The 19584-nt window shown below is 41.2% G+C and overlaps 1 protein-coding gene across 1 annotated transcript in view; it reads right to left on the bottom strand.

Moving 5' to 3' along the window:
* The window catches only part of LOC133762145 (phospholipid-transporting ATPase IB-like), a 205607-nt gene that overhangs the window by 151919 nt on the left and 34104 nt on the right, over positions 1-19584 (bottom strand). The window contains exons 6-11 of the mRNA XM_062195193.1: positions 18197-18242; positions 11167-11207; positions 7915-7988; positions 5521-5590; positions 2143-2270; positions 1143-1254 (exon numbers count right to left, since the gene is read on the bottom strand). Coding sequence (XP_062051177.1) covers positions 1143-1254; positions 2143-2270; positions 5521-5590; positions 7915-7988; positions 11167-11207; positions 18197-18242 — 471 coding nt within the window. The remainder of the gene's footprint in view (positions 1-1142; positions 1255-2142; positions 2271-5520; positions 5591-7914; positions 7989-11166; positions 11208-18196; positions 18243-19584) is intronic.

Raw genomic sequence — 19584 nt, 5'->3', positions numbered from 1 at the left:
CTTCTACCTATGCCTTCCTCTTTACCATGTGCTAGTCTATTGCCTTGACTGTGCTCCTGCATGCACAAAACATGACTCAGGGACAGGAACTGTACCCAAGTCCCTACTGTACCATGAGGTTTTCCAATTGACTTTCGCAGTTAAGTGGCTGCTAAACAGATATTTGTGGAAGGAACAGTTAAAGCCATTATTCATCGATAACAGAAAAAAGGATAGATTAGCAAATTACTTCTTATTAACAATACTTTAAACAGGCCATCAAAGAAGGGGGTACCTATCTCTGAAGGGAGGAGAGAGCTTCCACTTTGAATATGGCCTTGTCTAAATAAGGTCGGAGTTTTTGAACTCAGGAAGCTTCCATAGCCTTGGCAGCTCATGACAAGAGCCTCAGGTGATTACTGACATCATAAATAAGAGTGTCAATTGTTAAATCAACAACAGGAGTCACTGCACTTGCTCCCATTAGGACTTCTGTCCTTAATGTGTTGTACTATGAGAACTAACGGTAAAACTAGTCTTCAAACAGTACTTCATACTTTGTGTGTCTGTGTGGGTGCAGTCTGTGGAAATCTTTACTTAGTATATACTAAGTTGATCTTCTGTATATAAAGATAATTAAAAATGAATCTTAAGAATGGGATGGGAGAAGGAGTAGGAGATGGGATGGTTTGTGGGTGGGAAGGTGGTTATGGGGGGAAGAACCTCTATAATCCAAAAGTTGTACTTTCAAAATTTATATTTATTAAATAAAAGTTTTCTTAAAAAATAAATACTTTAAATATCCTATGGCAAAATAAGATGTTCTGAAGGGTGATCAAAACGTAACATCTTAGAGGAGCAGTATGTGAGAGAGATAACTTAAGTAGAACTTCTAATAGACATTTGGAAAAAAATTTTAAAAACCAAAACAGTCTTACCTTAGCCGGGAGCCATATACAAGGATGATTCCAAAGGTTCATGGAAAATGAAATTTTGTAGTAACTTTAAGTTGGGGCAAAAAAAATGGAATTCATATATATTTCTTCATAACCTGCATTTCCATGAGTGTTTTGAATACCACCCATATACTGACTTTGCTCTCTTCTTAAAAGCAGAAGGAAAAATCTAGAAGCAGAACTATTTGTCATTATAGTTTATTTTACCTGCATGAATTTGGTGTCAAAGCCAGTGTAAATCACTACGCCAACGATCCACTGAGTGTTTCTTAGTTGGGTCCCTCTTAGCAAGACCTGGTCAGGTCCAATTGCAACAGGGCTACAAATAAAAGAGAGCATTAATAAAGGACCAAAGAAGTTTCCTCTTGTTATGATGTACAATAAAAGCATGGGCTTTAACCTATGTTTCTTTTCTATTGTCAAGTTCAACTTTTGGGGGCAATAAAACAAATATTTCTTCATAAAGCACCTCTCCCTAAAGGATCAGCGGTAGCAGGGTTGGGGGGTGGGGAGGAATTGGCTTTAGTATTCATTTTTACCACTGCAGGGGCATGCTGATTAAAAACTGGGGAGTGAGAAAATTATCACTTAAACTTAGGGTGACTATAAAATTATTTGTCAGAGAGGATTATGTGGGCAAAGAAATAGCTGTATGCCTATTTACCAAGCTACAGAAGGCCCAGTGTGGGATAATTTAGAGCACAGAAGACAAACTCAGCCTGCTTTGTTGGCTTGGTCTGCTCCCCTCTGGCACTAATGACCCACTAAGTAGAAGGTGCTCCTGTAAAAGTCTGTAAAAGTCCTATAGAACACACACAGCTGGGACAAAAACAAGGATAACTCCTGCATGATTATCAACCACAAGTCCAGTGGCTTCTTTTTGGTCATTTTTTAAAACCTCGTTCTTCCCATTGATTTACTTCCAAGGGATATGTTAACTACTTCTACTCACAGGGAACCTGGACTTGGCTTCTCTAGCAGCCCCTAATAGCATTGACAGACACTGATTGAGAAAATGCCCTATATTTTCCACCTATATTTAAGAATTCTTTTTTAATGGTTACAAAGATGTGTCAGGGTATGTCATGGTGGAGGAAAACAGAAACCAGTGAAATGTTTTAAAATGTTATCAGTTGACAGAACAAAAATTGCCACATTCTATGTCCCATAAAAGAAAAAAAAATGTTTGCAAAGAGAAAGATGATACCTTTTACCAGGTAGGCACAAGGTTCCAACAAAGGTATCGAAATGACGATTAGGTCCTTCACATTCTATTTTTCCAGTTAGGTTTGCCAGTTGCTTGTTTGTTTGCATGTCAGCTGTTTCTGGCAAAGCCTATAAAATAACATCAAAGGGGAAGGGAACTAAAATAAAACTTGCATGTTCCATGGCAAAGCTCCACGTTTCTAGTAGTTAATAAAAGATGAAGACAAAAGTCAGTATTGAGAAATGCACTGCACTTACTGGATAATCAAATAAGTACACATTAAACGTTAATGTAAACTTTCCTAGAAGACTTGGAAATGACATTTTTGCAAATAATTTTAATGAAATCGAAAGAGGTAGAAAAGTTAAGTGTTTATCACTTCTCTTGACAAGATAATTGGGGAAAAAAGCACCATAACTGAATGTATACTGTCAATACGTGGAAGTACATAGCTGATGACGCTGAACTATGCATTACAGTTAGAGCAGAAGGGACCCAAAATAGTGGTTCCAAACCTTTGCAAGCATCAAATTCACACAGAGATCCTGTTAAAATACAGATTGCCGGGAATCACCTCCAGGATTCCTTAGTGTGTCTAGAGTGAGGTGCCATTTCCAACAGTTCCCAGAGGTGTGATTTGCATTTCCAACAGTTCCCAGGGAATGTTGCTGCTGCTAGTGTAGAGATCAGACTTGGAGAACCACTGAACCAAAGGGTGTCTCATTCCAGTAGGATTGTCTCAACTTTCCAGAGAGAGAAAAGGCAGATCATTTTCAAGACAGCAACAGGGGCAGGCATGTAGCTCAGCAGTTATGACCCTGATCAAGGTGCCCATGGCCCATGTTATGGTGCCTGGATTTTATACCCAGTTCCAGCTTCCTGCTAAGTCAGACCCTGGGAGTCAGTGATGGAGGCTCAAGTATATTGCTGAGTTCCCAGCTTCATCCTCAGCCATTGCAGACATCTGAGGAGTGAACCCGTAGATGAGAGTGTTTTACCTCCCTCTCTCTCCTCCTCCCTCTCCTCTTCCCTCTCCAACAAATAGAAAATAAGTGTTTCTCATAATGTGTGGTTTTTAAAAAAGAGCACACTAATCAAATTTTCATAAGTCCTCTGAACAGAAATATATGATAGAAAAACAGTAGATTTTTATTTTTTAAGTATTGAATTAAATGCCTTTAAATGTCTTACAAATGTCAAAAAATGCAAAAAATTTAAAAGAAATTTTTCCAGACATGCACACAAGATCTCAGAAATTTGGATGTCAGAAACCAAATTTCAAAACCAAAAACAAAAAATTGAGCAAACAACATGAACAGATATCCACCAGGAGAGAAAAACAGGTATTGCCAGCAAACTCAGAAGCAGATGCTCATGAGTGGTATTTAATAAAGAGGAAAAAGTTATATTCTCTTAGCAAGTTGCAAATATGAGGACATTTCTCTAATTTGGTGAAGGACATGTATAAGAACCTAAAATCAACTCTTTTACGTGACTATAACATGTAACGATGCATTTTAGAATCCGGAACAAGAAGAGACCATCAGAGCTGGCACTGTGGTATAGTGGGTAAAGCCACCGCCTGCAGTGCCGGCATCCCATATGAGTGCCACTTCAAGTCCCAACTGCTCCACTTCCCATCCAGCTCTCTGCTATGGCCTGGGAAAGCAGTAGAAGATAGCCCAAGTGCTTGGGCCCCTGCACCCACGTGGGAGACCTGGAAGAAGCTCCTGGCTCCTGGCATCGGATCGGTTCAGCTTGGGCCATTGTGGCCATTTGGGGAGTGAACGAGTGGATTGAAGACCTCTATTTCTATCTCTACCTCTCTCTGTAACTCTGTCTTTCAAATACATAAAATAAATCTTTTTTAAAAAAAAATCTGGAAGGTACACTAGATTGATAGAACAATTATCACACGGGATAAAGGTGGAATTTTGGAGGTGGAGAGGTTAAACAGACTACATTCTCTGTGTTGCTTATATTGCTTTTACAAAGATAGTATATTACCTTTATAAGTTCTAATGTTTTCTCATATTCCATAACATTATAATTTGCTAAAAATTATTAACAAGCAAACATGTGAATTGTCAAGTATAAAGTCAGGGATTTCCTCATTAAGCAAACTAACAAAGCAGATAATGAGTAATTTTAAGCATCAATGTCTTTTTTTGATGAACAATTAATTGGAAAATCATCTCATTGTATTCATAATCACCAGTTTCTCTGATATTCAAATAATACTTTTTAAAAAATATTTTAGGCCAGCGCCGTGGCTCAACAGGCTAATCCTCCACCTTGTGGCACTGGCACACCGGGTTCTAGTCCCAGTTGGGGCGCCAGATTCTATCCCGGTTGCCCCTCTTCCTGGCCAGCTCTCTGCTATGGCCCGGGAAGGCAGTGGAGGATGGCCCAAGTCCTTGGGCCCTGCACCCGCATCAGAGACCAGGAGAAGCACCTGGCTCCTGGCTTCAGATCAGCGCGATGTGCCAGCCGCAGCGGCCATTGGAGAGTGAACCAATGGCAAAAAGGAAGACCTTTCTCTCTGTCTCTCTCTCTCTCTCTCACTATCCACTCTGCCTGTCAAAAAAAAATATTTTAAAATCATTGAGTTTTTTTTATTTATGTGTTATTTAGACATCTGCTTTTTTAAAATGTATTTTCTCATTTTACTTGAAACACAGAGACACAGAGAGAAGGAAAAACAGAGACAAATTGGAAGAGGCAGAACTTCTTCTATCCTTCGGTTCACTTTTGAAATGCCTGCAACAGACAGGACTGGACCAGGCTGAAGTCAAGAGCCAAAAACTCAATCCTGATTTGCAATGTGGGTGGTAGGGACCCTAGTACTTGAGCCATCACCTGTCGTCTCGCAGAGAGCACATGAGCAGGAAGTGGGATCAAAAGGAGAGCTGGAACTCAAGCTCTGATGTTGGATGTACACATCACAGTAGCATCTTCACTGCTGTGCCAAACACCTGACTTCAAGAGGGAATTTTTAAAGCAGTGGTGTTTAAGATAGGTTAAACCTCACAGACACCATCCATTCAGTCTAATTATGACATTTAACTATGATAGTCATTGTATCACCAAAATACTAATGAAAACAGTTTCAAAACAATACACATATGAGCTGACATTCATAGTATACACATTTTCCTAACAAGAGTAACACATTCACCTAGTGCCCTCTTGTAACAGAAAACAACAATAACAACAACAATAATAATATACTCTTTAAATATTTGATGAGGATAAATTATATCCATTCAATAGGGGTGAGATAATTCATCTTCTTAGTGAATAAAACAACTGGTACCTGACAAAATTTGACACTGGATGCTCAGGTGTAGTTAGGATTTTTAAAAAATGTGTCTTTACCTGCCGTATCTTTAGATTTGTCTCTCCATCCAGGTTAGATGTTGCAATATAACACATTGACAGAGGTTCACTAAGGAAAATAAAACAAATAACATTGAAGACTACTTCTTTACCAAATGGAAAGTAACAACCATTCTTCAATGCTGAAAGGACTATAAACAACTTCTTTATTGGGAGATATTAGCAGTCTGATCCTACCAGCCTAAAATTCATCTGGTACAATGACTGCTTCAGTGGAAAAGGATCTGCCCTTACAGCCATGTGTGATTACTCTTTAACCTCAACAAGAGAAACCGCTGAGGATAAACAGATATGCTGTAATTCAGAGGAGACGCATCTGAGGTGAAATCCACAATCCTGTTAGTCTCTAAAATGGGTCCATTCACAGCAGTTAAGACACTACTTGCAGTATCTGCATCCCATATTAGAGTGTCTGGTTCAAGTTTCAGCTCAACCTCAGCAGTGAGGGAGTCAAACACTATATTAATAAGCATTTGCCTTGTGAGACTACTCCATGTCAGATGCCAACTCATTTATAAACATTAATCGTTTAGAGAAACAAAAATTATCCACTGAAATGCACTGAGTCTGACTTGTCTTGTTGACTGTATATCTTATTCACTGAGCTGTTAATTTTAAAGTAAAGCCATCTAATAATTTAACTAATACACAGTAGTATCTCTTATTCATGGTTTCACTCTCCATGGTTTCTTACCGTCGGTTAACGATGGTCCCACAATGTTACATGGAAAATTCCAGAAACAGCCAATTGATAAGTTTTAAACTGTATACCATACTGGCACCATTACACATTGTCCAGCTTCTTCCTTTCCACTTGTCCAGCAGACCTACCCTGTTATGCTACCCATCTATTTGTCACTGAACAGACATCTGGGTCATCAGACCAGCTGTCCAGGTACTGCAGTACTTGTGTTCAAATGACCCTAACCCCTATGTATTAACTCAATGTTACATCTCAATGCCTGCTTAAATTCACCTCACTTCATCTCATCAAAAATTGAACCATCTCCCATCATCAGAGAAAGTATGAGTACAATATAATATTTAGAGAGGCATCACATTGACATAGGTTCTATTACAGTGTATTGTTATAAATTTTATTTTTAGTTATTAACCTCTTACTGTGCCTAATTTATAAATTAAACTTTATCATAGGTATATATGTACAGGAAAAAAACCAGCATAGATAGGGTTCAGTACTATCTGTGGTTTTAGACATCCACGAGCAGTCTGGGAATGCATAAAGGGGATTACTATAACCCCAAATAATGACTAGTATATAGTCTAATATTAAGCATATAACTTCCTTGGGATTCTGATGATGTGACACATAACCCCTCTCCTGTATTAAAAACAGTGAGAAAGTTGGAAAAAATAATAATAAAAGTTTTTTAGCACTCTGAAAATTAACCAAAGGCTTAAAGTAAGCCAGGGATATTTCACTTAAAAAAGTGGCTGAATCTGGGTTCAAAAATTTAAAAAACAAACCAGTAAACTTTGTGATAGTTTCACTTGGTCTAGAATCATCCCCTTCTTAGAGGCTCAACTTTGAAAAATAACCCACATTCCCTGTCCAGAGAGGGCAAAGCAGAGATGGAACTCCCAAGGAGCCATCATTTGGTCTGTTTGGTGGTTCTCTACAAGACAACACTTGAAAGGTTTGCCTTTATTTGATGTCACTTGAAGCCATACAGTGCTTAAAACCTCTCCCTGGGGTCGGTGCTGTGTCTCTCTCTCCCCCTTTCAAATAAATAAATCATTTAAAAAAAAAAAACTTAATGGGAAGTAAATAAGTTCCTGTCAGAATTCTCTGTATAAGAATCCTTCAAAACAGTTGGTGAACAAAACTCATATTTCCAGAAAAAGAATAGAGGCTGTGTTTACAAGTATGGGCCTAAAAGAAGCCCACTTAATGATACTAGGTAAATCATGTCATTTCTGCATGAGTTAGTGTGTTATACGATAAGAACACATGGCCCTAAGATAAGTGTAAATTTTGCTCCTTTAGTTGAATGTTTCTAGAAATTACAGAAGAGATGGAATTAATCTAAGTGTTATGATAGCAGAAAATGTGGCCAGGGAAATTAAAAAAAAAAACACAATGAAAATATAGAACAACGGTCCACAAACTAGGGCCCACCAGTCAAATCTGGCTCTCATCTGTTTTAATAAATGTATTGGTATTGGAATCTAGCGGGTCTGCCCATGACTGCTCCCAACATTGTAGCAGCTGAGCAGAGCAGCTGCAATAGAAAGTGTGTTCCACGTTGTTACCCCTTCTCCCCCAGCCCAGAACACAGTGAAGGAGGGAAAACGACTTCTGTTCTTAAAACTCCCGGTTCTGTGGAGGCCCATGAGCATAACGCGACTCACCTGGAAGAGATCAGGACCATGTCTGCAGGCAGGAACTCGCCGTTGGAAGCCTTCACAACGTCACCCACATTGACCTTTAGAACCAGGACAGAGAAGATGGAAGTGGGACACGCGAAAGCACAAACCGAGGCAAAAATTTTCAAATGTTGCCATGAAAGAGTAAAATATGCAGAGTCTAGTCATCCTAATGCATTTCAGCTATGTTCCTGATGGACTCATCTCCCCTAATGCCATTCTTTTCAACCCAGGGTGACTTTATCCTCCCCATCCACTGGAAGAGGGTAGCATCTGGCAATGACTGGGGATATTTTTGTTGCTTTTGTCACAAATGTAGGAGCGAGGAGGATCAGATGTTGCTGAACATTCTACAACACACAGGCCAGCCTGCCATGGCATGGAGCAACCCACTCCAAAGTGTCAGTGGTGCCACAGTTGGCAGATCCTGCTCAAGGATGAAATGTTTCAACATCTGGACAGGGGATTTCAAAGGGAAGAGACCCTAAATAGACCTATTGGCAATACTACTTTTTTTTAATGGGCAGAGTTACAGAGAGACAGAGGCAGAGAGAGAGAGAGTGATGTCTTTCATCAGTTGGTTCACTTCCCAGATGGCCGCAACAGCCAGAGCTGCACTGATCCAAAACCAGGAGCCAGGAGTTTCTTCCAGGTCTCCCACGCGGGTGCAGAGGCCCAAGGACTTGGATCATCTTCCACTGCTTTTCCAGGCCACAGCAGAGAGCTGGACCAGAAGTGGAGCAGCTGGGACTCAAACCAGCGCCCACATGGGATGTCAGCACTTTAGGCAGTGGCTTTACCCACTATGCCACAGCACCAGCCCCAGCAGTACTACTTTTGCAGTGATGTTGTGTCCCTACAAATACTGCACTGTCATGTGCTAAGCAACAGAAAAGGATGCCTTTTTCACTCTGAGATGAATTCCTAGGGCTCAGCATAGTCTGCCCTGCATGAGATAAGCACCGAATGTATGAGTGAATGATGTTATGGATGAAGTATGGTTTGTAAGTGAGCAACTGGGGACCATGTAAATATTAGGAGCCATTCATGGAGAAAGCATTGGGAGCTCTTCCATGCTTATGCTTTAACAAGCCATTTGAACACTTACACTGTGTTGAGTAGTGATGACCTAAGGCTTAAAATTGCAGGCCCTTCCTAAAATAGCTACACAAGAACGTGGTCAAAATGCTTTCCTAAACCCATTTCTGGACATATCCTGAAAATATATTGCTGAGCAAAACAATCAAACAAAAAAGAACAAGCAGACCAGGTTTTTCTTTTTATAATATGATTAAGCAGATCATTTCTATCTTAATTGAGCTACAGATTAATTAAATACAAACATCCTTGGTATTCATGGGGAATTGGTTCCAGGACCCCCACAGATACCAGAATCCATGGACGCTGAAGTCCTTTATATAAAATGGCATAGAACCTGCACACATTCTTCAGTAAATCTCAAACCATCTCTGGGTAACTTCAGATTCCTAGTAGCATGGAAATGCTGTGCAAATAGCTGTTATACTATACTGTTTCGGGAATACTGACAACAAAGAAGTCTTTATATATTCAGTACAGATGCAAAGTTGTTTTTCAAATATTTTCCATCTATACTTGGTTAAATCTGCAGATGGTGAACCTGAGGATATGGAAGGCCTGGAGGGCCAAATGCACTCCTATATCAAAGTGAGGAGAGAATCTTAAAAGCTATCACGTGTCTTTAAAGACGGGAAGGACAAGTTCAACATGGGAGAACCAAGAAAAAGAAAACAGTCACATCTTATTAAAACGTTCACAATGCAATAAATAATATCACGCTCATAACCAACACAAACAACATACAGGAAGAGGGCTAGCAAAGGCCACCAGGAGACTAAGTGAACCTATGCAATTAAAACCAGATTTTCCCCCGAAACAATATTGATGTAGAAAACCAAGCACCTGTGGACCTGACAGCAGCCTTGTGCAAGGGCAGTCAGGACCCCGTTATTATAAACTCCTCTTTTCTTGTCTGTCTACAGCACCCCCAAATTCACCCCCTCTTCCTTTTTTTTTTTTTTTTTTTTTTTTTTTTTTTTTTTTGAGCTTGAAGGACTCCTTTTGATTGTACCAGGCAGACGGTACACAGAGGACTGAGAGGGACAAGAATTTCAGGTCCCTGGCTTTGGCTGATTAACTTGTTCTGCCAGTGCCAGGCATTGGTGGTAAATTAGATTTCAATCACAGGAGCCCCCTGGGCAGAAAGCCCACCACTGCAGCCCCACTTCCTCCCCTCTCCCCTGCCTCCCTTCTGCAGGAGACAGACTGTGACTCTGCCACCAGAAACGGAGGCTCTCAGTGACTTCTCTGAGTCCCAGTGAGAGGCACAAAATACGATCATCATTCAGGGAAAGAAATGTCGATGCTACTTAGAAATCAAAATTCTTAGAGTTGGCTTCCTAAAACATTTCACATGGGTTTTCAATTATTTATTGATTGTCAATGTATTGGTAGTCAATGTCTAGCCCCAGTGCATTCAGGGTGCCTTCAGTTTATATTCTTCCATGATCTGAATGTCTGTGTTCCCCTAAATCTCGTAAGTTGAAACAGAAACCCCAACCTCGCCATGTGGCGGTGTTAAGAGCTGAGGTCCCCAGCAGGTGATTAGGTCCTGCAGGTGCATCCCCAATGAATGGGACTGGGGCTCTTACCAGGGAGGCACCAGACAGCTGTCTTGCCCCTTGCACCATGGGAGAACCTGACTGGAAGACAGCAACTGTGGGGAAGCAGACCCTCACCAGAAACCGCCAGCACTGGGTGTGGACATCCCAGCCTCCAGAACACAAGAAGTAAGTTTCTGTTGTTTCCAAGTCACCCTGCCTGAGGTGTCGGTTACAGCTGCTGAGTGAACTAAGACCAGTAGCAGAGTCTGTGTTCCTGACAGCATTCCCTGAGGCATGCATCATCTAAGAGCTGACTTGCACCCACGCAGCATTTTTGGAGCATTATCCCTGAATGCTCTACGCAGTGGTGCAGATCATACCATGGTCAATTAACAAGCATGTACACTTCTAGCTAGATTCGAGTTCAAATCACATTTTCACCACTTGAACCAGACACTTACACTCTGATCCTCTACTTCCTCATCTACAAATGGGGGTAATATTGGGGTTCCTGAAGACACTTTCCACACAGATAAAAATCTGTAACTTCAAACACAAAATAGGTGCTGTATAGAAAGTTGTAACATATTCTTACCTCTTTCCACATAATTGAGTACCATGAATCCTGTCTTAACACTGAAAAAGAAAGTTATATTTTAATTCTAATTATTGCATGAGGGAAAGTTCAAAATAATAAAAGTTATGTTTTCCAAAACTAAATGGATTTCTTTATAAACTATTATCTTTGTTCATTTGACTGCAAGAGTATGTATATTGTGTTTGTATGCACTGTACTAAAATGGAGTTACATATATGTATGGTATCATAACATAGCTTTATATAATGATAGATAGATAGATAGATAGAGGCTACATTAAGTCACTTCCAGTCCTAAAAAGAAAACACTTTGTTGTTACATGCTGGGATACTGGTTGATAACCTGAAAAGTAATTAAATTTCTAATCAATCCCAGAGACAGCACCTATCAAAACTAGGAGTAGGAGAGCATATATAACACCCAGATGTTTTTATGGACATACTTGTTCATGTCCTGACCTATTTTGGTTTTTTTACTAATAAAAAATTGTGTTTACTTAGAAATATTCCAAATGTCAACAGAACAGCTGCAACTTTTTTTGCAATTACAGAGTGGTATTTACTTAACAGAACAATTATTTCATATAAGCTGCATCAGAGACGACTGAAAATGAAAAAACTACCACCCCCATATGTACCAACGAGAACTTGCTCTAAATGTCCATCCCAATTTACAACCCCCACATTGTACCAGGCCAGGCTAGTGGCTACTGGAAACACCACCAGGACAAGGCTATCTAAAGACACATTTGGTGGTGTGTTAACTATACAAAAAAAGAGAGAGTACAGTTTAAAAATCAATCTCATACAGTCTTCCATTTCAATAGTTTTCTTTAAAAGGAGTGAGGTGTATAACAGGGAGGTTAAATGCTTTATAGACAAGAAATAAAAACTGTGCTTATTCATCATCCTCTTCATCTTCCTCTTCTTCCTCCTCTTCCTTCATTGTCTTGCTCTTTCCAGCCCTCATTTGCTGCATCAGGCTTTCCCTTAGCTCGGTGTGCAGCAATATCTTTTTTGTATTTCCCCTTCAGCCTAGCAGCCTGTTCCCATCTGCAGCAGAGTTATTCCACAACTCTCCCAGGTTCTTTGCAACATCACCAATGAGTAGCCCAGGATGTTCTCCTTTGATTTTTGGGCGATACACAGAACAGGGCAAGAAGATGGCTGAAGGAGGCTTCCTGGGTGCGTTGGGATCCTTGAATTTCTTTTTGTTTCCCCCTTAGGAGGGATGTCAGTTTTTATTTCTCTTTCATAACCACCTTGTCTGCCTTTGCTGTGTCTTCAAATCTTCCCTTCTCTTAGCAGACACAGTCTTCCCCTCCTCTGAGCACTTCTTAGAAAACAGAAGCTGACAGAAGCATCCAGGTGTTTCTTCCTGTGTCCCTCCCAGCAAGTTTGCACAAAGAATGCACCTGATGCATTTGGCCTCTGGGGTTCTTAGGATATCCTTTACCCATATTTAGTTATTTTTCTTCAGCAAGGCACAGTCGCCCAGTGCCCACCTGGCTCTCCCATTTCCTGGCACTGTCTCTATGGAGCTCAGTATACCACAATGGTTATGTGAGTGGGAGCCCCTTGTTTTTTATTTTATTCAAATTAACATAATCGTTGATTCTAATATATGGAAACTGTTTTACTTTTGTTTATTTTCATTTTATTTGAATGGCAGAGATAGACAGAGATCATCTATCTACCATTTCACTCCCTAAATGCTCACAACAGCCAGAGCTGGGCCAGGCCAAAGCCAGGAGTCAAGAACCCATTCCAAGTCTTCAACACGGGCAGCAGGGACCCAATCCCTTGAGCTATCACTCGCTATCTCCCAGGATATGTATCAGTAGTAAGCTGGAATGCCCTTGAGTGTTGCTTCCTCTTCTTTACAACCCATAACTTAAATGCCACCGTGTAAAGCTGACCATGCTTAAATACTATGATATAAAGTCACCACAGTTTCTGTTAAATGATAAGGGAATAACAGAGGGATGAAAACAAGTATTGTGTACAAAACAGATAGATTCGTAGCAAAGTAAGGAAGAGGTACCCATGACAACTGCATCCTCTTTTCTGTAACTTGCTATGTGGTCATAGCTGGCATTTGCAGCTATGTTCTTCTATTCATTTTGTACTTGCTTTGCTTTCAGCAAGCACTTATGCTGGTCACCGGTCACTGGTCTTGGTTCTTCAGCTGCAGCATGACCTGAAGGAGCTGGGTCATCAGTAATCCGCCTGAATTAGGTTTGCAGCTTCCACTGACCCTAATTACAGGGCCTGGTAATCCTAAGAGATGCCCTAGGGGATCTGTACTCTAGACATACTCTTCCTTACCTCTACTGGGGAAGAACAGTTGAATTTCCCCCCTGGGAAGGCAGGATTGATCTCGCCAGGTAGCAAAGTAACTGCCTTCTCTGTCTTTTGGTTCCAAGGCACGAGGAGCCCAACATGACCAGGTATCAGTCTTAACATCCAATTCAATGGAACAAATCAGTGTTGTGCCTGCTGGTAGAAGTCTTTCCCTTGGAACTTAGACCTTTAGCCCAGTAGAGCATAAAGTTTCAGGAACAGGAAGCAGAAATGTTGCTGGTAGACCACCAGGAATAATGGTAAGCGGTGCCACTCCCATTTCCACTGCCTGATTCATGCAAGTGTGAATCCTGGCTATGGGAGAAACAGCACCAAATGACATAGATTGAACACTGATTCAGAGCCTCCTGGAGAACCATGATCCATCTCTTCAAACTATTGTCCATTCCACTGCTCTACCAAGCCAGCTCTCAGGATGGTGGGGAATGTGGTAAGAGCAGCAAATTACACAAGCAGGGACCCATTGCTGCACTTCGTTCACTGTGAAGTGAGGTCTTCCATAAGAAGAAATGCTGCATAGAATACAGTAATTTGGGCAGAAGTACTACATGCAGAGAAGGCAAATCCATATCCAGATTAAGTGTCTATTCTGGTTTAAAAAAGAGGGGGGTATATCTTGACGTGTTCCATACCACTAGACCCCCTAGATGTTTCAACAAACTAGAAGGTCCCTGAATTTTGGTCAGATTAATTTCCCATGTTCTGACATGCAAATGTCTTACCAAAAAGTCTGGAGTGACCACTACTGCTTGCTCACTTAGTCCAGGCAGCATGTCATCAATATAATGGACTGAGATCCTGTCTTTTAGATGGAAGGTCACTCAAGGTTCCTGTGAACTAAATTATAACATAGGGCCGGCGTGTTGATATCCCCTGAGGTAGGACAGTGAAGGCCCTGCTTCTCTGAAATGTGAAGTGCTTCTTGTGGTCTTTTTATGTACAGATAGAGAAAAGTCAGGTACTGGATCAGCAGCTGCATACCAGGGGTCAAGGGATATGTTAATTTACCCAAGCAATGAAACCACATCTGATACAGCAGTTGCAACTGGAGTCAGCACCTGATTAAGCTGTGATGATGCACTCTCGTTCTCCAATGTCCCTGTGTCTTCTACACAGGCCAAACAGGAGAGCTGAATGGGGATGTGGTAGGGATCACCACCCCTGCATCTTTCAATGCCTTGATGGTGGCACTTATCTCTGCAGTCCCTCTAGGAATGCACCATTGCTTTTCTTAATTACTATCTTCCCAGTAAAGGCATTGCTAGTGGTTTCCACTTGGCTATTCCACCATAACAGACCTTCTTCAGAGAACCAATGTGAGAAATCTGCCAGCTGTATGAGTCTGTCTCCTTGGGCCGTGCATTCCAGAACCCAGGAAATAATCACAGGTTGGTTTAGGGGACCCACTGAACCACCTGTGAGACAGATGTGAGCAAAACCTCCATAGATCACCCGGTCTGCATGAACTGGTCCTCTGACTGGAGGGCCACAGTGACATTTTGGACTCGGTGTTAGTTCAGACCCAGTGTCCCATGGCTCCCAAAAGGTCTGGATATTTCCTTTTCATCAATGCATCCTGGTAAGAGGCTGTAGTGCTCCTTTTGGGAAGCCCAGGAGAAAAAATAAGAGTATAAATCGTTGGCAGTGTGCATGGGTTCTCCCTTAAGGGGCTCCAGCTTCCCCTGTATCCATGGGATTCTGGTCTGTAAGTTGACTCAAGTCTGGGAGTTGGTTGAGGGACCATGAGTCTCTGTTTCTACCGTTCAGGTTTTACTTACATTGTTTCCATTTATATAGATCAAGCAAGAATTTAATAAATCTCTTCTATGTTTTTAGTTACACAACTCATGTTGTTGTTTGAACTCCCAGAGTCATGGGTTGATGGATTAAGGATGGAGGCTTGATTCTATTATGCTGCCTGGGAGATAGGCCTACTGGGAGAGCCTTAGGCCATTAGGGGAAAGCCTTCAGAAAGTAGTTCTGTCTGGAGGATTGGCTATATAAACCAAGGCTGGCCTAATTGTGCTTCTATGTCTCTCTCTCTCTCTCTCTCTCTCTCTCTCTCTCTCTCTCTCTCCCTCTGTGTGTGTGTGTGTGTGTGTACTTCTTGGGCTAACATGTGATCCTCACATTCTGCTATACACCACTCTCATCAGATGTCAGACAAATTAGATCACTTGATCTTAAACTGTGAATCTCCAAAACTATAGCCAAAAATAAACATTCTACCTTCCTAAGAAGCTCTTCTCAAGGAGCTGTTGTTGCAATGAAAAGCTGCCTAAGACAGCCTCCTATGCATTTCCCATCTCATCAACTAGCCAACATCACAGGTTTCTAGGAGTCAGACTATTGGTTGCTGCTCTGACTCTGCTGTCCATCTGTCCATCCTTGATAATTTCACTCTGCCTTTGGTGGTTTAATGCTGACACTTGACCCTAGCTACCCTGGGATTCAATTATTCCCATTGTATTTAGGTTTCCCGATGTAGTCTCTGTAGTTCCCACTGTAATGTCTGGCCTACATGGAAGAGTGATCAAAGAACTCTGCAAGGATGCTGAGACTCTCCTCACAAACTTCTTTCTCAGTTTTAGTGAAACAAATGTTTTCTGGACCATTCAGAGGAGGGCAGGAGGGAATAGGTCTTACATGACAAATTCATTCTAACATTCCAATCACCCTAAGCATTTGAATCCCTTCTTTTACATTAAACCAAGGCAGTTTTGGCATTTCATTACTGTAGACCATCTTCTGGTCCATGTTTCAACCAACCAAAAACCAGTCACTCCCCAAGATTCCTTGACATTAAATGCAGACTCTCTGTTTAATGTATCCATGTTGATAAATTCAGCCTGACTCAATGCTATGTTCCTACAATCATTACCCTACACCTTTAATGTTGATTCTCACCCATGTTCCCTGGATTTATGCCTATAGAAGTTATTCTGGAGTGTAGTGAAGTCACCCACTGCGCTTCACCTCTAAGAGTCTGATCTGGGATTTAAGTCTAGCTGTGAGTCTAGAGTAGTCACAGGGTAGGTCCCAATGAGAATCAGCATAGTTTTGTGAGACAATTGCCTCATTAAGTTTTCTCAGGTATGCAAGTTTAATCCCCTCCAACTGTGGTGGAAAGGCTGATACCACTGGGTGCGGAGGTTGATACTAACAGGGATAGAGAGCTTGGTACCGTTAGGAGAGCATAACTGCTTCTATTGGCAAAGAAAACTCATCAGAATTTATGAATTCAAGGTCTCCAGTTTCATAAGGGCCTTCCCAAGCATCTCCATTTCAACTATTACATTTAACTAAGTTTGGCCTGAGGAGGCCTCCATACTGAGTCCTTATGTAACAGACTTCACGCTGTGTACATAAACTAAACTGAAAGCCTAACTTAGGATCATAGTCTTGTAACAAATAGCTGAGGACAATGAAGGCAGTCAAGCTTCAGTAAATCACAGGTGGTCAACTGACTCAAATAAGGCAAAACCCTAAGCTACAACCAATTGAACTATATCTGTGCCTTCTGTTTTCTAAACATAATTGCTGCCTGACTACACTGCGGGGCAGAGCTCTCTGGGCCTGTTGTGGTTCTGAGGACTACCTGATTCATGAACTGTTCTTTGCTCAGTTAAACTCTGCTAAATTTAATTTGTCTAAGGTTTCTAACACAATTTTCAGAATCCTACTTCTTCCCATTTTAAAAGTAGACACTCTGAAAGCCTTGGTGTCTAACCTGTGTTGTAATTCAGCCAGTTTTCAGGATGATTCTGGGTTTGGTGTTCAGCAACATCAGCCCCACAGCTATAAGAGAAAAGGGTATCTTTCAGGGGACACATAAAAGCTTTCAGGGCATTTATGTGGTTCTTGAGCAGGGAATTCGAATCCCTGAGTTCTTTCTTTTCTTCCTTTGCCTTGTCCAGTGACATTAGGAGCAGCTTGCCAACTTCATCATAGTTGTCAGTTTGACAAAAATGTCTGAAGGTGTTCTACACGGTCACCCAGATCTTCACTCCTGAGATGTGATTGATGAGGATTATCTACAAGTGATATATTGTATATCTCTATTGCCGGATCACAGCATGGACTATCAGTGCTCTCTTTACTACTGGGAGTAGCAGTGTTTTTAAATTTAAACAGATGAGAAAGGCAACTCCAAAAAAGTCCATAGAACCCATTCAGAAACCTCATCTTCCAAATTCTGTTCCTCTGAAGCCACTTAGAACAGGAAGAGGATGATGATAAGGAATTGGCTCATGCAATAGTGGAGGCTGGTGAGCCCCAAGATCTGCAGGGTGAGTTGAAAAGCTGGAGACCCATGAGACCCAATGGTATGTTCAAGTCCAAATGCCAGCGAACCTGAGACCCAGGAAGAGCCAGTGTTTCAGTTCCAGTGAAAAAGCTCATGTCCCAGTGTGATGGCCATCAGCCAGGAAGAACTCCTTCTTCTTCAGGAAATGGTCTGCCCTTTTCTGTTCTACTCGGGCCTTCCATTGATCAGGTGGGACTCAACCCTATCATGGAGGGCAACCTTCTTTATTTAGGCTACCCACATACATGTTCATCTCATCTAAAACATTCTCACATACACTCAGAACAGCATTTGACAAAACATCTGAACACTCTGTAGCCATGTCAAGTTGGCACACAATATTAACCAAAACACTTACCTATTGTGTTCTTTGTGTTAACTAATCTGTCTGCCATATGTCGTCTCTGTTATGGAGGGGAAAAAGCTCATTACCTCAAAAGTTCAAAAATTAGTAATTCAATTCATAATACAAAACATAAGTTTAAGAAATAGAAGCAGCTGAACTAATTAAAATCCTTGTAGGCTGAAATTTATTTCCATTTCATTTGTGCCTACATGACTCCCTACACCAAGATGTGACCAATGGAAGGGAGTCTAGCCAAGAGACTAAGTGTGGGCTTGGAAGCCAGCTTGCTGTTGACATCCCAGGACTGCCTCTAGTTGTACAGCCTTGTCGGTCATGGACCTGTCTGTGCCTCAATTTAAGTGAGTGTAAACATACACACATGCACACACACTCAACAGTGCAGTGTGCCTGGTATATAGTAAGTAGTTCCTTAAAATGTTAGCTTATACAAAGGAACTTCAAAAAGTTCAAGGAGTGGCCAGCACTGTGGCACAGTGGATAAAGCCGCCATATGTGAGGCCAACATCCCATATAGGCTTCAGTTCATGTCCCAGCTGTTCCATTTCCAATCCAGCTCCCTGGATCCAATCCAGCTAATGGCCTGGAAAAGCAGCAGAGGATGGCCCAAGTGCTTGGGCCCCTGCCACCCATGTGGGAGACCCAGATTAACCTCCTGGCTCATGGCTTCAGCCTGACCCAGCACTGGTCATTCTTGCCATCTGGGGAGTAAACCAATAGATGGAATATTTCTCTCTTTGTCTGTCTCTCTTTTTCTCTCTTCCTCTCTCTCCATAACTCTTTCAAAATAAGTAAATAAATAAATCTTTTCTTTAAAAAAAAAAAGGAAGTTCACAGAAATGCAACAAAAAGATAAGTTTAAGTTTATTCTGGTGCAGAGGCATTCTGAAATCTATACCTACAAGGGATCTTCAGAAAGTTCGTGGAAAATGGGTATTATGAAAATACTATGTATGGATCTCAAAATGTTTTTGCCCTAAAATAAACTTGACTTTTCTTTCCATTTTTCCACAAACTTTTTGAGTTACCTTCATATGTTACTTTTAATGACCATATTTAGTTAAAAATCTAAAGAACAATTCTAGATTTTGCACTAACTTAGTCTGAGGCCTCTGATCAAGTTTAGGAAATTCTCACATGCTGTACAGCAGGACGATATCTGAATAGACGGACACATCTTTACAAGGTGGTGGGAGTCAGGCAGAAGTATGTGACTAACAACACTAGTGATCTGGGGAAATGAGCATCAGAGTTGTGAATGTGGAAGGAGGAGACTCTGCCCGAGCAACCCTGGGAATCATCTGTGACAAGGCTAAAGGAGAAATGAAGACACAGCATGACTTGTGTGCACATCCCTTTTAACTAAAGAAGACTTCCACCTG

The sequence above is a fragment of the Lepus europaeus genome, chromosome 6, assembly GCF_033115175.1.
Source record: "Lepus europaeus isolate LE1 chromosome 6, mLepTim1.pri, whole genome shotgun sequence".
Taxonomy (NCBI): domain Eukaryota; kingdom Metazoa; phylum Chordata; class Mammalia; order Lagomorpha; family Leporidae; genus Lepus; species Lepus europaeus.
Note: the sequence above shows the minus strand (reverse complement) of the source record. Positions and strands in the feature narration are given on the sequence as shown.